At 45.7% G+C, this 19650-nt stretch overlaps 1 protein-coding gene across 9 annotated transcripts in view; it reads right to left on the bottom strand.

Annotated features, from left to right (window-relative positions):
• WNK1 (WNK lysine deficient protein kinase 1) overlaps positions 1 to 19650 on the bottom strand; it is a 168356-nt gene that overhangs the window by 31342 nt on the left and 117364 nt on the right. For 7 of the 9 annotated variants that reach the window (XM_060245751.1, XM_060245753.1, XM_060245755.1 and 4 more), the window contains 10 exons: positions 18236 to 18313; positions 16898 to 17041; positions 15566 to 16036; positions 14310 to 14585; positions 13562 to 13659; positions 12567 to 12729; positions 12011 to 12127; positions 9805 to 9951; positions 1700 to 1757; positions 19 to 156 (listed from right to left, as the gene is read on the bottom strand). In XM_060245751.1, the coding sequence (XP_060101734.1) occupies positions 19 to 156; positions 1700 to 1757; positions 9805 to 9951; positions 12011 to 12127; positions 12567 to 12729; positions 13562 to 13659; positions 14310 to 14585; positions 15566 to 16036; positions 16898 to 17041; positions 18236 to 18313 (1690 nt within the window). The remainder of the gene's footprint in view (positions 1 to 18; positions 157 to 1699; positions 1758 to 9804; positions 9952 to 12010; positions 12128 to 12566; positions 12730 to 13561; positions 13660 to 14309; positions 14586 to 15565; positions 16037 to 16897; positions 17042 to 18235; positions 18314 to 19650) is intronic. The other 2 variants (XM_060245758.1, XM_060245759.1) reach the window with 2 other exon arrangements.

The raw sequence follows: 19650 nt of genomic DNA, 5'->3' as shown, positions 1-19650 counted from the left end.
ACATTTGTTAGAACTCACCAATATCAGGAAGTTCATTTTCCGATGGAATGGAAGTGAAAAATTTCTGTTCTCGTAACCTACTCTCTGGAACAGGACTGACAATAAACCGTCTTCCAGCAGAATGGACAACCTGAGTCAATGAGCTAGGAGGAACACCTAAAAACAAGCCAAAAAAAAGTACAGGAAAAAACCAATTATAGCCACACAAAATCTTACTGACCTCAGGACAATGTATTGATTGGTTTCTGTCACCTTCTCAGCTGAGGTCTAGATATGACTTGCTGACATTTGTTGTCTGACAATGTTTACAAATGCAACATCTGCTGGTATCTAAGAAAGGCCCTGTGGCATTAAGTGTCTGAGTCTCTTTTGTTCTTGGAAACTTTGAATTGATGCAGAAAATGAAACCTACAATATTTGTCTATAAATATTTGATGTTAATTAATAAATATGATATGCAGTCTCAGGAATGAATGGAATAAGGAGCCAGATCCCCCCATTTTTGCTAAAGCAATAGAATATGTCCTTAAAATTTATATTCGCTCTCTTTCTACAGATCTTCAGTTGTGACTTATTCAACAAAAAATGTTATTCAGCAAAAAAAAAGATCTTTAGTTGTGACTTATTCAGCAAAAAATTATATATATGTTTACCATAACTGAGTAAAGTCTCTTACTACAGGCACTGTAATTTACAGGACACATTCCTTAAACATATGGTTTGGGCATGTCCAGTCATTTGTTTTTATGAATAAGTTATTACGTGAATCAATTTTGTATTAGAATGTTCACCGGTTTTTGAGGATGCTTATGTACTTTTGAGCTATCTGCTTGTCTTTTGGAGGCTGATGGTCAACAAAAATGGACCCTCTGTGCCCTTACTACAGCTAAGTCTTGTATTACAACACTGGAGAGATAAATGCTCACTTCCAGGAAATCAATGGATAGAGGTCCTTAGTACCTTCTCAATATGCATGGCATATGGACTCCTTTTTAGATATTTGGAAACCTTTTATGGGAACTTGCATACAGATCTGCCACCATTCTATTTTATATATTTTTCTTTCTTTTTATCCCCCTTTTAAATTCTATTTGGCTGCTGGATTTTAAATGTTTTCCGCCATTCTTCTTTTTGTGGTTGTTGAAAGAATGAAATAATAATAATAAAATTTTATTTATATCCCGCCCTCCCCGCCTAGGCAGGCTCAGGGCGGCTAACAACATTTATAAACATACAGAACAATAAATATAGGGCTTTAAAATTAACATTATTAAAAACCAGTCAATATACAATTAAAATTTAACTTAATCTGACAGTGGTGATGGTATTTCCAGCGCTAATTTCTGTCAGTTTACATAGTTTACATAACAACATAGGTCCTTAAACAGAACCATATTGGCGGCTCCCTTTATAAACAACCACAATTCAGCAGTCCGTGTAAGCTAGCTTGAAGAGGGTGGTCTTGCAGGCCCTGCGGAACTGATCGAGGCTCCGCAGGGCCCGCACCTCCTCCGGGAGCTGATTCCATAAGGAAGGGGCCGCGACTGAAAAGGCCCGTGCACGAGTGTTCTGAAATTAAACAACGATAACACCCTGTAAGGAACAAGCACTCTGGAACTGACACAGGTGGTACTGGTGTTATTTTAGGATTACAGTCAACCATATTCAAAGACTACAAGGAGAACTTCTGAAGAGTTACCTATTCTTTGTGGCATAGAAGACGCAGGATCTGGCTGTTTGAAGTCTCCATCCAGTTTCTGCAACCCACAAAGATAATTTTGCAGCATAATCCATGTATTAGGTAACACAGACATTAATATTCAGACACACCACAAAAGAAACATTTGCATACCACCATTCTACTCCACCAAATTTAGAATCTTCCCTGTAGCCTTTCTTAAGTGGAAAACCACTAGGAGAAGTCAACACAGGAACTCTGGACTTAATTTTACCATCCACTCTTAATCAGAAAGAGTTCTGACTTCTTGTCTAGGTATCAGAACATTAGACAACATACATAGGCTGTTCCGAATACCATGTCCTTCCAGCTGCCATGCAATTATGGACTATACAAGATGGGAAGAGAACAATTTTGAAAATGCTGCACACCCCAAATCTCCCTTCCCTGCCTTCTGTAAGAAATATGAGGTTTGGGGCAGTCTACTTCACTCCATCCTTGGACTCAAAGCTGCCCTTAATGTTCTGAACCTACTGGACATGCTCAGTCCTCATCAGGCCGTTTTTGGAACGTCTCTCCTTTGATTACCGTATTTTTCGGACCATAAGACGCACTTTTCCTCCCCCCAAAAGTGGGGGGGAAAGTGTGTGCGTCTTATGGAGCGAATACTGCAAATGCGTGTTGCTTGGAGACCGATCGTAATGCAAATTGCAACGGGAGGGAGGGAGAGAGAAAGAGAAAGTGGAGCTGCGCGTTTGACAGCGGCGCCTTGTTGCACGTGCTGGGGCTCAGATCCTGCCTTGGGTGGCTGCCCCCGCTCAACTGCACCAAGGGTAAAAAGAGGAGAGAGGCAGGATGGGTGCCTCTGCCCTCAGCTAGGCAGTGATGATGGTCTTCATGGCGGCGGGCCCGTGGGGTGCAAGGGGAAGGAACCGGTCAACGGCCAGAGCCCGTGCAACCAGAGGGAAGGAGAGCGAAAGCGGCGCCTTGCTGGACGTCCTGGGGCTCAGATCCTGCCTTGGGTAGCTGCCCCCGCTCAACTGCACCAAGAGTAAAAAAAGGAGAGAGGCAGGATCGGTGCCTCTGCCCTCAGCTAGGCAGTGATGATGGTCTTCAAGGCGGCAGGCCCGGGGGGGCGGGGAGGAACGGGTCAAAAACCAGAGCCCGTGCAACCAGAGGGAAGGAGAGCGAAAGCGGCGCCTTGCTGCACGTGCTGGGGCTCAGATCCTGCCTTGGGTGGCTGCCCCCGCTCAACTGCACCAAGGGTAAAAAGAGGAGAGAGGCAGGATCGGAGCCTCTGGCCTCAGCAAGGCAGTGATGATGGTCTTCAGGGCGGCCGGCCCGCGGGGTGCGGGGGGAAGGAACCTGTCAAAAACCAGAGCCCGTGCAACCGGAGGAAAGGAGAGCGAAAGCGGCGCCTTGCTGCACGTGCTGGGGCTCAGATCCTGCCTTGGGTGGCTGCCCCCGCTCAACTGTACCAAGAGTAAAAAGAGGAGAGAGGCAGGATCGGTGCCTCTGCCCTCAGCTAGGCAGTGATGATGGTCTTCAAAATGGCGGGCTCATGGGGGGGGGGAGGAACGGGTCAAAAACCAGAGCCAGTGCAACCGGAGAGAAGGAGAGCGAAAGCGGCGCCTTGCTGCACGTGCTGGGGCTCAGATCCTGCCTTGGGTGGCTGCCCCCGCTCAACTGCACCAAGAGTAAAAAGAGGAGAGAGGCAGGATCGGTGCCTCTGCCCTCAGCTAGGCAGTGATGATGGTCTTCAAAATGGCGGGCTCATGGGGGGGGGGAGGAACGGGTCAAAAACCAGAGCCCATGCAACCGGAGGGAAGGAGAGCGAAAGCGGCGCCTTGCTGCACGTGCTGGGGCTCAGATCCTGCCTTGGGTGGCTGCCCCCGCTCAACTGCACCAAGAGTAAAAAGAGGAGAGTGGCAGGATGGGTGCCTCTGCCCTCAGCTAGGCAGTGATGATGGTCTTCATGGCGGCGGGCCCGTGGGGTGCGGGGGGAAGGAACCTGTCAAAAACCAGAGCCCGTGCAACCGGAGGAAAGGAGAGCGAAAGCGGCACCTTGCTGGACGTCCTGGGGCTCAGATCCTGCCTTCGGTGACTGCCGCCGCTCAACTGCACCAAGGGTAAAAAAAAGGAGAGAGGCAGGATCGGAGCCTCTGGCCTTAGCAAGGCAGTGATGATGGTCTTCAGGGCGGCCCGCCCGCGGGGTGCGGGGGGAAGGAACCTGTCAAAAACCAGAGCCCGTGCAACCAGAAGGAAGGAGAGCAAAAGCGGCGCCTTGCTGGACGTCCTGGGGCTCAGATCCTGCCTTGGGTGGCTGCCCCCGCTCAACTGCACCAAGGGTAAAAAGAGGAGAGAGGCAGGATCGGTGCCTCTGCCCTCAGCTAGGCAGGATGATGGTCTTCATGGCGGCGGGCCCGCGGGGTGCAAGGAGAAGGAACTGGTCAACGGCCAGAGCCCGTGCAACCGGAGGGAAGGAGAGCGAAAGCGGCGCCTTGCTGGACGTCCTGGGGCTCAGATCCTGCCTTCGGTGACTGCCGCCGCTCAACTGCACCAAGGGTAAAAAAAAGGAGAGAGGCAGGATCGGAGCCTCTGGCCTTAGCAAGGCAGTGATGATGGTCTTCAGGGCGGCCGGCCCGCGGGGTGCGGGGGGAAGGAACCTGTCAAAAACCAGAGCCCGTGCAACCAGAGGGAAGGAGAGCGAAAGCGGCGCCTTGCTGCACGTGCTGGGGCTCAGATCCTGCCTTGGGTGGCTGCCCCCGCTCAACTGCACCAAGAGTAAAAAGAGGAGAGTGGCAGGATGGGTGCCTCTGCCCTCAGCTAGGCAGTGATGATGGTCTTCATGGCGGCGGGCCCGCGGGGTGCAAGGGGAAGGAACCGGTCAACGGCCAGAGCCCGTGCAACCAGAGGGACGGAGAGCGAAAGCGGCGCCTTGCTGCACGTGCTGGGGCTCAGATCCTGCCTTGGGTGGCTGCCTCCGCTCAACTGCACCAAGGGTAAAAAGAGGAGAGAGGCAGGATCATCCTGCCTAGCTGAGGGCAGAGGCACCGATCCTGCCTCTCTCCTCTTTTTACCCTTGGTGCAGTTGAGCGGGGGCAGCCACCCAAGGCAGGATCTGAGCCCCAGCACGTGCAGCAAGGCGCCGCTTTCGCTCTCCTTTCCTCCGGTTGTACGGGCTCTGGTTTTTGAAAGGTTCTTTCCCCCCGCACCCCATGGGCCCGCCGCCATGAAGACCATCATCCTGCCTAGCTGAGGGCAGAGGCACCGATCCTGCCTCTCTCCTCTTTTTACCCTTGGTGCAGTTGAGCGGGGGCAGCCACCCAAGGCAGGATCTGAGCCCCAGCACGTGCAGCAAGGCGCCGCTTTCGCTCTCCTTCCCTCTGGTTGCACGGGCTCTGGTTTTTGACCCGTTCCTCCCCGCCCCCCCGGGCCCGCCGCCTTGAAGACCATCATCACTGCCTAGCTGAGGGCAGAGGCACCGATCCTGCCTCTCTCCTCTTTTTACTCTTGGTGCAGTTGAGCGGGGGCAGCCACCCAAGGCAGGATCTGAGCCCCAGCACGTGCAGCAAGGTGCCGCTTTCGCTCTCCTTCCCTCTGGTTGCATGAGCTCTGGTTTTTGACCCGTTCCTCCCCCCCACCCATGAGCCCGCCATTTTGAAGACCATCATCACTGCCTAGCTGAGGGCAGAGGCACCGATCCTGCCTCTCTCCTCTTTTTACCCTTGGTGCAGTTGAGCGGGGGCAGCCACCCAAGGCAGGATCTGAGCCCCAGCACGTGCAGCAAGGCGCCGCTTTCGCTCTCCTTCCCTCTGTTTGCACGGGCTCTGGTTTTTGACCCATTCCTCCCCGCCCCCATGAGCCCGCCATTTTGAAGACCATCATCCTTGCTTAGCTGGAGGGATAATAATGGGGAACATGTTGGAGTTGGGGGGGAGGAGGTATGGTAGGTAAAAAAGAAAAAACTGTGGGAGTGAGCAGTTGTAGCTGAGCTAAACAGCGAGGTAGGAGGAGGGGGCGTGGGCAGAGGCATCAGCCAATCGGAGCCCGGCAGAGCACGAGGGAAACGCCATTAGGGTCTCTGGGCTTTTTTCCCTCTCCTCTCCTCGGACGAGCCCAACGTTCTCTGATACTGTTGTCAGATACTCAACAATCCTGTGAGGTACGGTATGCATGAACACATGAGAGCACATGTGGTGTAGTGGTTAGAGTAGCAGGTTTTGGGAGACCTGGGCTCAAAGCCATGGAAGCTTACTGGGTGACCCTGGGCCATTCACACACTCTGAGCCTAACTCATGTGATTGTTGTGAGCAAAAAATGGCGAAGAGGAGAATGTTTTAAAGCTGCTTTGGGTTTCTGTTGGGGAGGAAAGCGAGGTACGGTATAGTGGAGTAGGGTTGCCAATCCCCAGGTGGGGGCAGGGGATCCCCCAGTTTGGAGGCCCTCCCCTCGCTTCAGGGTCCTCAAAAAGTGGGGGGAAGGGGAGGGAAATGCCTTCTGGGAACTCTATTATTCCCTATGGAGATTTATTCCCATAGAAAATCATGGAGAATTGATCAGCGGGTATCTGGGGCTCTGGGGGGGGGGCTGTTTTTTTGTGTAGAGGCACCAAATTTTCAGTATAGCATCTAGTGCCTCTCCCCAAAATACCCCCCAAGTTTCAAAAAGATTGGACCAGGGGGTCCAATTCTATGAGCCCCAAAAGAAGGTGCCCTTATCCTATTTCCTATGGAAAGAAGGAATTGAAAAGATGTGCCGTCCCTTTCAATGTGATGGCTGGAACTCCCTTTGGAGTTCAATGATGCTTGTCACAGCCTTGATCTTGGCTCCACCCCCAAAGTCTCCTGGCTCCACCCCCAAAGTTCCCAGATACCGTATTTCTTGAATTGGACTTGACAACCCTAGAATGGCGTCACTGAGTTACAGTACCGTAAATGGAGTCTCCTTTCAGTCCATTACTGTGTGTTACACCATGGATCATGTCCAAACACTGTTGAGCTTTCTAAGGGGTACGGAAACTGTATGTGTGGATGCCCTTGTTGCACCTGATGCAAGAACAGTGCCCATATCCATTCATCACATTTTTTTCTCACCTTTCCTGGGAGGAACTTGAGGAGGCTTACGGTACATGTATGGTTAGTGTTCAATGGTAAACATTGAAGAAATGATACTGACAGTCCCTTCATTTCTTGCAGAAAAATACGGTACCTCATTCTACCAGTGCAAGCATGATGAAGCAGAAAAGGCTAGCATATAAAATTCCTTTTAAACTAGAGGTAGTAAAATATGCTAAGGAACATGGAAACAGAGCAGCAGAGAGACATTTTGGGCCTCCTCCAACTGAAAAAATGATTAGAGAGTGGAGGAAACAGGAGGATCAGCTGCAAAAAGCAGATAAAAGTAAACACACTTTCCGTGGGCATGCTGCAAAGTGGCCACAGTTGGAGGTGGACTTGAAAGAATGGATTGTACGTCACCGGAATAATGGCTTCTGTGTCTCGACAAAAATGATCATCTTTGAAGCAAAACGCATTGCTATAGAGAAAGGCATTCAGGATTTTACAGGATCACCATCATGGTGCTACAGATTTATGAGGCGACATAGTCTTGCTATGCGGACCAAAACTAGAATTGCGCAAAAAATGCCAAAAGAATATGAATCCAAAATTCTGTCCTTTCATAAATTTGTTATAGATGCTAGGGAGAAAAATGGCTTTGAAATTGGCCAGATTGGGAATATGGATGAAGTCCCGCTAACCTTTGATGTGCCATCTAATAGGACTGTAGATCTGAAGGGTGCTAAAACCATCACTGTGAAAACTTCAGGGCATGAGAAGACCCATTACACAGCTGTGTTGTCCTGCTGTGCCGATGGCACCAAATTGCCACCCATGTTGATTTTCAAAAGGAAAACATTTCCAAAAGAAGTGATTCCGCGAGGAGTTGTTGTACATGTACATGAGAAAGGATGGATGGATGAAAATGGAATGAGAGTATGGGTTGAAAAGGTGTGGTCCAAACGTCCTGGAGGACTTCTGAAAAAACCTGCCTTATTAGTGCTTGACCAGTTTAGAGCACATATTAGTGAACCAACAAAAAAGTGCTTCAAAGAAGTGAAGACTCATCTAGCTGTAATTCCCGGAGGTCTAACCAGCCAGTTGCAACCTCTTGATGTTTCCATCAACAAGCCATTTAAGGTCTTAATGAGAGAAGAGTGGAACAAATGGATGGCTGCTGGTAATCATGATCTGACACCTACTGGACGAATGAAAAGGCCCACCATCACTCAAGTTTGTGAATGGGTGAAAACATCATGGGACTCAGTGAAGGAGGAGATCGTTGTAAAGTCATTCAAAAAATGTGGCATTAGCAATGCCTTAGATGGAAGTGAAGACGATCTCTTATATGAAGACAGTGAAGAAAGTGATGTCAGTGATTGTGAGCAAATGAGCTTCCTAAATTCTGACTCTAGCGATGATGAGTTCTTGGGGTTTCCAGAAAACTAGAGTACTCAAACCTTTAAGTCTCTCCATTTGTTAATGACAGTGATAATGGTTCTTAATGCCACTGTTGACTGCTGTTCACTTTACATGGTTCAAATGTTATTCTGTTATATGTAATTTATTAAATATTTTATTACACTATTTGGTTCAGAATATTTTTTTCCCTGTTTTCCTCCTCTAAAAACTAGATGCGTCTTATGGTCCGGTGCGTCTAATGGTCCGAAAAATACGGTAATTTACAAAAGCATAACTGGCTTTTAAGTGGCCTTGGTTTTACTGCTTTCATGACTGACCTGGAGGCCACGATTATTGGATAATCTGTGAATATTCTATTGTAAACTGCCTTGAAACTATTTGACAGAGGCAGCGCAGATGAATAGAAGATAATATGCAATAAGCACTTAAATATCTAGCCACTGTACAAAAAAATGCAGGCTGGAATAAAAAGGAAGGAACAACCATTTTAAATCAGGATAAGGCTGGGGGAAGCAGAGCTGAAACTTTTAAAACAACATGAGAAGAAACAGGATGTATTTGGGGGAGAAGAATACATTCTGGAAATGGGTATTGGTGGAAAACAGAATATAAAACATAGCCAACAGATGTGTATAAAGGAATAAAGATTGAGAAAAGAGAGTACAGAGAAGCAGGGAGAGGAAAAGTACACTAGAAGTTTGAAGCTATAAGATTGTTGGGAAATTGGTTCCAGACAGACAAAAGGAAATATTTCTTCACTCAGCAAGTAATTAAACTGTGGAATCCACTACCAGTGGAGGTACTGATGGCCACAAGCACAGATGGCTTTAAAAGGGATTTAGAAAGAGAAATGGCTGCTACCCATGGGTGTCTGAAGGGAGGCTCCACAAGCAAAGGAGGCAATCCTCTGGATAACAGTGCTGAGGGTCTCAGCTTCTATGCCCCGTTTGCCCTCCAGGGCAATTGGTTTGCCACTGTGTAAAAAATGATGCTGAATTTGATAGGTGGACCACTGATCTGATCCAGCAGGCTCTTCTTCTGCCCTTCAGAAGCCAGTTGAAACAGGCAGAAAAATATAATACAATGTGCAGAATTTACAGATAAGTAAGAAATTAGAAGGGGAGAGGGCCAATGGAAGGGGGCGGGGGTGGAAGCACTACAGAAGTTCAAAGCCAAAATAATGGAAGTGTCCCTACAGTGTTAGAATATTTCCAAACTACACAAGATTTTTTTTAAAAAACTGACTGGAGCCAGTCAGTTTTTTCACCCCGTTTTGTCCAGTTTCCCTCCTTGCTACAGCCCACTTTGCCATGACTTGTCTTGAAGGTTCCATGAGCCTTTTCAAGGGGTGGAGGGCTCATCCTGCTCCCCCCTTACAGCAGCAAAAAGTTGTTTGGCATCAACTCATTATGACAAAGCAGGGGGCTAATAAGGAACAATGAAAAAATTGTCTGGACAGAGGAATGGAAAAATGATATCAAGCAAGGAAAGGAAAAGGTCAGATGTTCTGTTTCAGATTGTACAGCTTTCCTGCCAAGACTGCCTGGTAAAATAAAAAGCTTGAACTCAGTGACAGAACAGAGAAAAAAGTTTCATGCCAGAGACTATGAGGCACAAGTATACCCGCAGAAATGAAATCCTCACCTGGCTTTGCATACCATCCATGCTTTGATCACCTTCTGGCTCCCCACTGGCATCCTCGCTGAGCATTTCGTCCGCTTTTTCTATGATATCACGCACCTGCTCAATGAACGAGTCTCTCTCGGTTGCCAAAATAAATTCATTTTGCACCTGCATATGAAAGCATAACTGAATAACTATAGCAGCCTTCACATTTGCCCTTTAACCCAGGGTGGATAACAGCGGCTCCAAGGAAAACATTGTGAGACCAAACAATTCAGTCCTATTGAGATTTGTTGTAGGCAATTGGCTCTTCATAGATGTTAGCAAGCAAAGAAACCAGCTATGGTCAGGGGTCATTTTGTAGGAAAAAAAGGTGCAGGAGCTCAGTAGCATATCTCATTTGCATGCGCCCCAGGATCTGTGTGCAGCAGGAAGAGAACTGCAGACCCTTGCTGGAGGCTCAGGGGCTGCACTCCTGTGAGCTCCTGCTGAACTCAAGCCCTGGCTATGGTTACATTAGGAACAAGTTGAAAATGCAAATATTACAGCATGCATCACTGAGGCTTCCTTGGGGAGGGGTTAAACTCTTCAAACTGTGTCCTTCCCCAGGATCAGTGATACATCAGCATAGGCCAGACAGGAAGGCAGGCAGACAGTATTGCTGTGGTCTACTGGGATTCTGTCCTACTTGTGTGCTGCCCTGCCCAGGACTCTCCTGGTTTTAAGTGTGCATACATAGTTTTGAAACTGAGACACAATTGATACTCCACTGGTACATTCCTCACTCCACTGCCTAACCATCTCCTGGAAGCAGTTTTGGGAAGGATGACAGCTAATAAATTGAGGCTGAATACCAATTAGATGGAAGACCTACTGGTGAGTAGAGAAATTGATCCAAGAATTGAGGTGTCTCCTGTTTTGGATGGTGTTACACTCCCCTAAAGGAGCAGGTTGGGAGCTTGAGACTGTTGCTGAGCCCAGGTTCCCTTGCTGGATATGCAAGTGGCAACAGTGGCCAGAAGCACATTTCAACAGCTTTGGCTGGTGAGCCAGCTGCAGACTTTCTAGAGTAAAAAAAGATCTTGCCACAGCTCTGCATGCCCTGGTAACCCCTAGATTAGATTACAGCAAGGTACTCTAGGTTGGGTATCCCTTGAAGAGTGTCTAGAAAAGCTACAACCAGTACAAGAATTCTATGGCAAGACTGTTCTGGGTTGTAAGGACCAATTCACTTCTTTGTTTCATCTACAGTGACTTTCAATTTGCTTCTAGTCCTAATTCTGATACTGACCTTTACAGCTCTATATGGACTAGAACCAGTATACCAACTATTCCCATATGAACATACCCAACCCTTGTGTTCACTTTTGAGCGCCATTGCTTTGGATGCCCTATCATCTTGGTCATGGCACCAAAACTGTGGAATTCCCTTCTTCGAGGAGACTGGACTATCCTCCTCTATCTTCATGTTCCACCAAGCTTTTTTGTTTGTTTCATCTGGTGTTCCCTTACCAACCCTCCTTTCTGTTTATGAGGTTAATCTGCTTCTAACAAGATTGGGTTAACCTGAGGTATCCAGGTCAGGATCTAGGATAGATGTTATTTCCAAACGGAGCCCCACTTCAGCCGTATTTCAAACCTATACCTTCTCTCAACATTATACAGTTTGTTTAAGCTTAGTTACAATACACATATATACCCGTATCTGATGAATTAAACTTTGAGTCTAGAAAGCTTATAATCTGCCAAATCTTACTGGTCTTTAAGGTGCTTCTGGACTTCCATCTTGGTTTTCTACTGCAGACCAATATGGCTACCCACCTCACACTATACACAAATGTAATGTGTATCACCACATTTGGAGATACTACGTACACACCCACCTGGTGTAATATGCATTCTTTTCTTTGGCTAGCTGATTTTCTCATCTGGATCACAGTCCTTGACTACAAAGCAGTTTAAAACAGGTTTAAATGGAAAAAAATCTGATGGGATGGAAAAAGCTGATCCAGATGTTTTATCAGCTCAACTTAATCACATACTGGCCTAAATGCAGCATTATTTGACATTCCTAGACTGCAGCCTATTAAGGCATAATCAGTGTAATTGGCCAAACCTACTTGAGTACCTCAAGAAAACCACTGGAGGAAGATATTCAACACAGCAGGCCAGTAATGCTTTTATTGTTATTAATGCTGGCTAAAAAGTCACTGTCTGAATTGCTTACCATGATATAGGCTATTTCCTCTGGGTTGTCTCCATCTAAGTCAAATTTGAAAGTAACCATTTTTCTATTGTGCGTCTCTAGCTGGCATTCCACAACCCGATCGCCTTTGTTTGAGACCTGGAAAACACAATGCTGATCTTCAATATGAAAAATAAATAGAGCAAAGAGGGTTTATAGGTCTGGGAGCAGAACAGAAATGGGAAAATACTCCGTAGACAACAGATTTAAGAATCTTTCAAAATCCGCCCTGTGAGATTTCAGACATTATCCTCATAATTATAAGGTGTTGAAAATAGGGTAAAGGATGGAGAAATTCAGGATCTGATCTTCAGAAAACAAGTGTAATATGAGTGCATATCTAATACATACACACACATATACTTTCTTATTTTCAGAGGGACTCTGATGCTGACAGTGCAAACACAAGTAGTCGCTTGGATCTATTTAGAATTAAGGAAGAAAAATGCAGATCGGGAATATTAATTTGACAGAAGAATAATTTGTGTATTGAAAGCAGAGTTTTAAAGTACAGAACCACCAAATCAGGTTAACTCACATTGAGAATTCTCAGTTTCGGACGTGTAGTCTTCTCATGGCGAGAGCGGCTGCGTACCGACTTCCGATAATGCCGCTTTGTAGTCCTCCCTTCGTGTCTTCCACCAGAGGTAGGAACACTCTCGTTGCAGTCACTTAGGCCTGAAGCAACATCTGAATGTGCACTGAAAAAAGAAGAAGAAGATATTGGATTTATATCCTGCCCTCCACTCCGAAGAGTCTCAGAGCGGCTCACAATCTCCTTTGCCTTCTTCCCCCACAACAGACACCCTGTGAGGTGGGGGGGCTGAGAGGACTCTCACAGCAGCTGCCCTTTCAAGGACAACCTCTGCCAGGGCTATGGCTGACCCAAGGCCATGCTAGCAGGTGCAAGTGGAGGAGTGGGGAATCAAACCCAGTTCTCCCAGATAAGAGACCGCACTCTTAATCACTACACCAAACTGGCTCTCTAACGCAGGTACCAAAATCAGCCATTTTTATTTTCTAAAATAATATTCTAAGATTATCTCACATCTTGGACCATGCTCAAAAACCCAAGTGTGTGGAGTAAACAGCATGTAAAAAAGAAACATTTCTACCACAACATGCAATTAAAATTGTGAATACATGCATACTTCTAACATGAACTACAGTTTCCTGAACATTGCTAAGCATCTGTCTTGTATATTATGATTTATGAGACACCCTTCTTGAACAATTAAGGAAAGCTCAGCTCATCCTTGATAAAGTGCTCCAACAACCCAATTACACGCTATACCAGTTCTGTGAATACTGAAGACACTTGCTCTGTGCATCTAAGCTGCCATAAGTCCCTATGAGAAAGGCAGACTATAAATATCATAAATAAATCTAAGCTGCCTCATTGTAATTTGAGAAACTGTCTCTGGTTTGCTTGTAGAGGCAAACTAAACAATCTTAAATCAGGATAAATTACCAAAATAAACTATCCCCACTAGAATGGGCATTCAAATTTCAATGTGGTAGCTCGCTACTCACCTGTCTATTGAGGAAACCAATGGAGCTGGCTGTGAAGGCTGTTGCTGAACTGGTGGCTGAGGCTCAGAGGGTGTAGCCTGAGATACTCCAGATGTACTCTGCAAATATAAAACTCTTCCTTCAAGCATCTTATTTAGGTGTTCCTCCAATCTCACCACACTCCACCCATCTATTAACTAGAAGCTGCACAGCACTTTATCCAGACCAATTGACTAAAAGCATTTAAACCAATTATTTAAAAGCATCTAAAACAAGTTTGGAATTTTCAAACCAAGAAACAATTCTCATGCAAATCTGAAACAAGATGCCTGGTGAAAAGTCAACCGTGTTCTCTCCTAGGTGGCGGCACTATGGCTTGCCATGCAACCAAGAAATCTTACTAGCAGAATGTGCAGAGAAGCCAATGCAGAGTGCAAAGACCATTCAAATATCTCCCAGCAACAGCAGGGCTGTAGGGAACAGGTTTGAGAAGAGGTTTTTAATTGCTATGAACAACAGCATCAATATGAAGATAATACTAGCCAGAAGAGAAGTGCTAGCAAGTGTTTTGCATCTGGGAGGCCCACTCACTTCCCAACAGCATAACCAGTGGCAACAAGGTCTCCACACTGGCATCACATTCTGCTGTAAGAGAAATTAATTTTGGAGATTAGCAGACAGTTTTTCAGCTGGATTTCAGAGATGGGAGTGGACGCATGCCCTTAAATTTGTTTTTCAAAATGCAAAGCGCAACACACAGGTAGTTTACCTCTAGTGCTGATTGCTGCGAGGATGCAGAGGAAACCTGCTGGGCTAAACAGGCAACAGGCTGTGGCACTTGAACCTGTCCTCCTAGACCGCCCAAAGGAACTAAATTCTGTTCCACATAAGGCTGCACTACTGCAGCAAGATAGCCTGGCTGAGGCAATGCATCTGTGGGTAAGGGAGGGGACAGTACTGCAGAAGGGAGGCAAGCAGAGGCCACAGAAGAGGGAGCAATGTTTGAATCTCCTGCATACTGCGCTGGTAGCCGAGGTGAGAAGCCCTATGACAAATAAGGAAGCCAAGTTAGTGAATTTTAGGGTAACTTGGGAAAAACAGTATGAAACAGAGGGGGGGGGGGAGGAAAAATCCAAGCCAAGCTGAAAAGGAGTTTTTTTTTCCCATGGCACTCTCAGGTGTCTCTTCAGAGCTTCCAGAGCACCTTATTTAAAGAGGAACAGAACAGCATGCCTTAGAGCCATCTTCACCACCCAAACCACCGTGCAGTCCAGAACAGTGTACCATGATACCAAAAGTGAGGCTGAGTTTGTGTGACCTGTGTGGAGAACAAGCCCTCAACCTCCTCTTAGCTGTTAGGAGCTACAAAATCTGAAGAAACTACAAAATGAACAGGTCCCACTCAGATACGCTGCAACAAAGCACTCCCTTGTGTAATAGTCTCGCATACAAGCGAACAAAATCTTCTGTGCTCTGATTCATAGAGGGAAAGCTGCAGTGACCTGTGAACATTGGCACTGTGGTGATAAGCAGTATAAAAAACGGAAGAGCAAGTTCCTACTCATCTTGTTAAGCAATTTGCATTATGCGACAACTGAAAGTTTGTCCTCAGCACAAGAAGAAATTGACAGCTGGCCAACATCCCAAAACCTCATCATTCCTATCTGAAGATCTCACAGCTTGCTCCCACCGGTTGCCTTGATGCCCCACCGTACCTTCAAACACCATCCACCATCTGCTGATTTGATAAGCATTTTGTACTACTCTCTGCTGTACAAGCTGGTAGCTGCTACCATGTTAGATAGTACTCATCTAATATAAAACGTCACTGTCAACCCCCACCCCCTGCAGCCAGTCAAATTCACTTTTAAATTGACCCTTATATCCTTATACCCTAAAAACCCATCTGGCCTATTTGCTCCCCTCCTAAACCAGGATGGCAAACAACTCTGCCCAAGTCTCTTAGCAAAGCCTAAAACCGTTAAGACTGCAGTGAAGGATTGTTTTACTTGACTGCCACAATACCTGGTACACAGCATCGGTAGCTGGAAGTGGTACTTCAGATTGTCCAAGAGTTGCTGGCAATCCCATGGACTGAACAGCTGGCTGCAGAAGTTGTGGGAGACCCTGGCTGGACAGCTGAGCCACAGGCTGAAGGAGAGGTGGAATCTGGCTAGGGACAACAGTTGATCCCACAGGAATAGCAGCTGCAGCTGCAGATGTGGCCAGAGTGAGCAACGGCTGGTTTATACCAGCTGCCATAGAGATGGGTAGAGATGGGAAGCCAGGCTGAGCCACTGAGACATGAGGTGCTGCTATGGGCAGCTGAGACACTGAGAACTGCGGAAGAAGGGGGGCTTGTAGGGGCTGCCCCATAGGGAGATAATGAGACCCAATGGGCATAACTGGGGCAGCTGAAGGCTGAGGAAGTGTAGGAGCTGAAACAGGTAACTGTGGTTCACCTTGGAGGATCGGCATTTGCTGGGAAACAGGAAGCTGAGAAGGTAAAGAAAAACAGACTTAGGAAGCAGGGTTGCAAGAAGCAGGTTTTTAATGTATTAGTCAAAGAAAAAAAATGTTATCATCACAGCCAATCGGCATAAGTAAGAAAAAAAATCTGGCAGAGTGGCTGGGAAGACTATATCTAATTAGCCTCTTTTGCTGCACCTTTTTAGACTCAAGGAGGATGTATTGGGACAGATTAACATAATGAGAATATTGGTATGGCATCAGCATATATAGAGACTGATTGTCCAATGTTGCTTTGTGCAGTCATTCCAAAAGGGAAAAAAAGCTCAACAACTCTAGCCATCTGCTATGGCAAGAGTGAAAAGCCGCTGTGCCAGCATACAGAGAATAGGATCTGGTTAGTGCCACAAAGCAGAGCAAGTGGTACAACTGGGGGAGGGAGAGTTTAGATGACCAAGATGAACTCCATAGTTTTGAGTATTTCAAAGTTCACAAGTTCAGGACATCCCATACACAGGAGTCGGCAAAAGGCCTTTTAAGTCAAGAGTGAAAGAGGAAGACTCTGGAGAGAGAACAGCAGAGGCATCCTGAGGAGGACTCATGTTCACTGTTAGGTCATTGGGCAACGGATTATAATATTGACTAAAAAAAAAATCCCATTTTTTTAAAAAACAGACTAAAAGCAACAATCTTTTAGGCAGTGGCCAAGTGTCAATGCCGGCAGGCCTTCCCATGTCATGTGCTAATTTCCTTCAGGCAAGAAAACTACCCCCCCCCCACTGTATTCTTCCAAATACAGTGCTAGGGGCAGCCAAATAAACGAAACAAGACTTAACTGTCAAAAGTTCAGGAAGCTTAGATAGGAGCTCTCTAGAGGCTGTAGTTTACCTGTGTCCCAGCTGCTACGTGAGGCATAGGCATAATTTGTGCTGTTTGTGTAACCGGCTGGGGTGGTGTAGCTCCACTAGAAATAGATGGCTGCTGAACTTGATACTGCCCAGTCTGCTGGGAAGAGGCTGGCTGCAGAGAGCTCTGTACAGAAGAAATAAAGCGGATTATTTTCTTGAGGGAAGAAGGGGAAATGCTTGTTTGGACCCCTGTAGATTCAGTACTCTAGCACAACAAAACAGGATGAAAAGTTTTTGAAAAAGTCTGAATTTCTGGCGGGGGGGGGGCAGTTCCTAGTGCCAGTGTTTTGACAGTATCATAGGAACACTAATACCAACTGTGCTTTTTCCTGAAGTACAACTGAAGACAGACATAGCCTCCTGCAAGTACTGAGATTCCAGTACATTGGTGGGATTTATAGTGTAAGTTTTAAAAGCTCAAGTAATGGATAGGACTAACCCCCTGCTCTTAGGTTTGGGTTGGCATCAGTGTTCCCTCTAAGCTGAGTTAGAGTGAGCTAGCTCACAATTTTTAGCCTTCAGCTCACACATTTTTGGCTCAGCTCAGGAAAAATGGCCCTACAGCAAACTAATTCATGCAGTAGCTCACAAAGTAGAATTTTTGCTCACAAGGCTCTGTAGCTTAGAGGGAACATAGGTTGGCATCCAACTCCCTACAGACTAGCACTTGTGTATAATTTGATGCAGCAATAGATAAGATGCAGTGTATAATTTGATGCAGAAATAGATAAGCCCCACTCAAGAACAGGAGCAAAGGACATATAAAAGTAGATAGGTGATTAGATACAGCCTACCCAGCTGAAAGCGCTAGTGAGTCTCCCTGTTTCTCTTCCAAACAAAACCTTCCTCCCAACCAGAAAAGGGATTCTTACAGCTATGGGGCATGTGTAGGCAAAAAAGCACACAAGTCTGTTGCCTGAAGTAAAGGCAGGAGGAGAAATCACCCCACTCCTTCTGTAAACAGAAGAGGATGGAAAGGGAGATTTTGCAAAATCCCTTCTACTCATTGCAGTGGCAGCTCCTGACCAACATGGTTTCCTGTCCACAATGTGTTCACCATCTTCTTTCTGGAAGCCCAAAGAAAGTGTGGGGGGAGAAGGAACACAGAGAATACCCAGGTAGTGTGATCTATGCATCTGGGAATAATCTGTGTGACGCTATCAATTGTATGCTACTTATACCCTTTTTTGTACTCGTGAACCATTTTATCTTACATTGAAAACATAAAAGGCAAACACTAGAAACGCTATTAGAAGCACCAGAACAAAGAGCCAATGTTGGTCTAAAAATTAGAGAGACATCAGTGGCTTGCTCTTACCTGCTGGCCTTGATGCATAAGCTGCGAAGATGTGCCTACCGATGAACCACTTGAGGCTGGCTGCCCTGGCAGCTGTGTCTAAAGAAGTAGACATGCATACGATCAGATCATTTACTAACTTCTGTATGGAACTTAAGGACCTGAAAGAAGATTCCTTACTGTAAGTTCTCAGTGGATATAGAATGGTACTTGATATAGATATTCCAAACATAGTACAGCACTGTAAAAATACAATGAACTGTTTTGGATGGCTTTCTTAAACCACCAGTGTTATGGAGGCTTGCGTGGAAATCTCATTTCTGCAAAAAGCCTTTTTGTTATACAAGCGTCATGTTTCTACAGTACGTCAAAGCTCTGCAGTAAACTATGTGAAAGTACATGGGGAGGTGAATGTTGATATGTCTTTAAGTTTATTGTAAACACTCCTGGCATACAGTAAGGGCCAATTTCATTATGCATTTTCTATCAAAACCCAGGCAAATACTAATTTAGCTCAGGAAACACTATGCCACTTTTCAAATCTTCAACAAAAATGTCTCAAGGGTGCCAGAAAGACCAGTTTGATACTGAAAGCCAACATACAAAGCCCAAATAGTCTGCAAATTAACAACTTCCAATTCTGAATGAGTAAGCAAGGCAAAAAAAAAAAGCTATTATGAATGAATATAAAAATTTAGATTGGAATGGCAATGATCCCCTTTCCAGAGTCATTCCCATCAGAATGAAATGCAAACTGCACCCTGAGATACGGCACCTTCATCTCAGTATTAAAATGGAAAATGATAGGTTCAAAGAGGGAACTTCAGACCTCAATCTTGTAATACTAGTGACAAGGTTGAATAATATCCAATAGCTGAACAGCTATACAAATGAGAGAAAAGAAAAAATATTAGCAAAGATTGATTTCCCTTTAGCCAACTTGAAAGTGTAGGAGTGTACAGTTAGACATTTTATATGGGATGGGAAAGAATGTACGTGGCATATGAGGTGTGCAGATTTAGATCTACTTTTTGAGTGGGCTCTTGTTTGCTCTGCTTATGTTCAAGGTTCTTTCCACAGCTAATAGGTAGTAACCTGATAACAGGAACCAAACAGGAGGCATACAACTTTTCAAGGAGTTCAGCTTCTATTTCTTCCTCTTCTTAAGTGATTTGGTTACTGTATTTTGTCTCACAACTGCTCTGATCCAATTCATTTGTTTTTAATCTGTTGCAAAAGCTTTTTTAAAAAAACAATACTTTATATAGGTTACTGCATTTTCACGTGCTATTCGTTTTAAAGGAAGTTTTACTGCTGTTCTCGTTGCTTGGTAATTGATTGTTGTTTAACTGATTGTGTAGTTACACGCATACCACCAGTTTGATGAGCTCAGCTATGAAACAACATAAAAGTACACAGAACAAAAACTGGATCCC

This window comes from Heteronotia binoei, chromosome 8 (genome assembly GCF_032191835.1).
Source record: "Heteronotia binoei isolate CCM8104 ecotype False Entrance Well chromosome 8, APGP_CSIRO_Hbin_v1, whole genome shotgun sequence".
NCBI classification, from domain to species: domain Eukaryota; kingdom Metazoa; phylum Chordata; class Lepidosauria; order Squamata; family Gekkonidae; genus Heteronotia; species Heteronotia binoei.
Note: the sequence above shows the minus strand (reverse complement) of the source record. Positions and strands in the feature narration are given on the sequence as shown.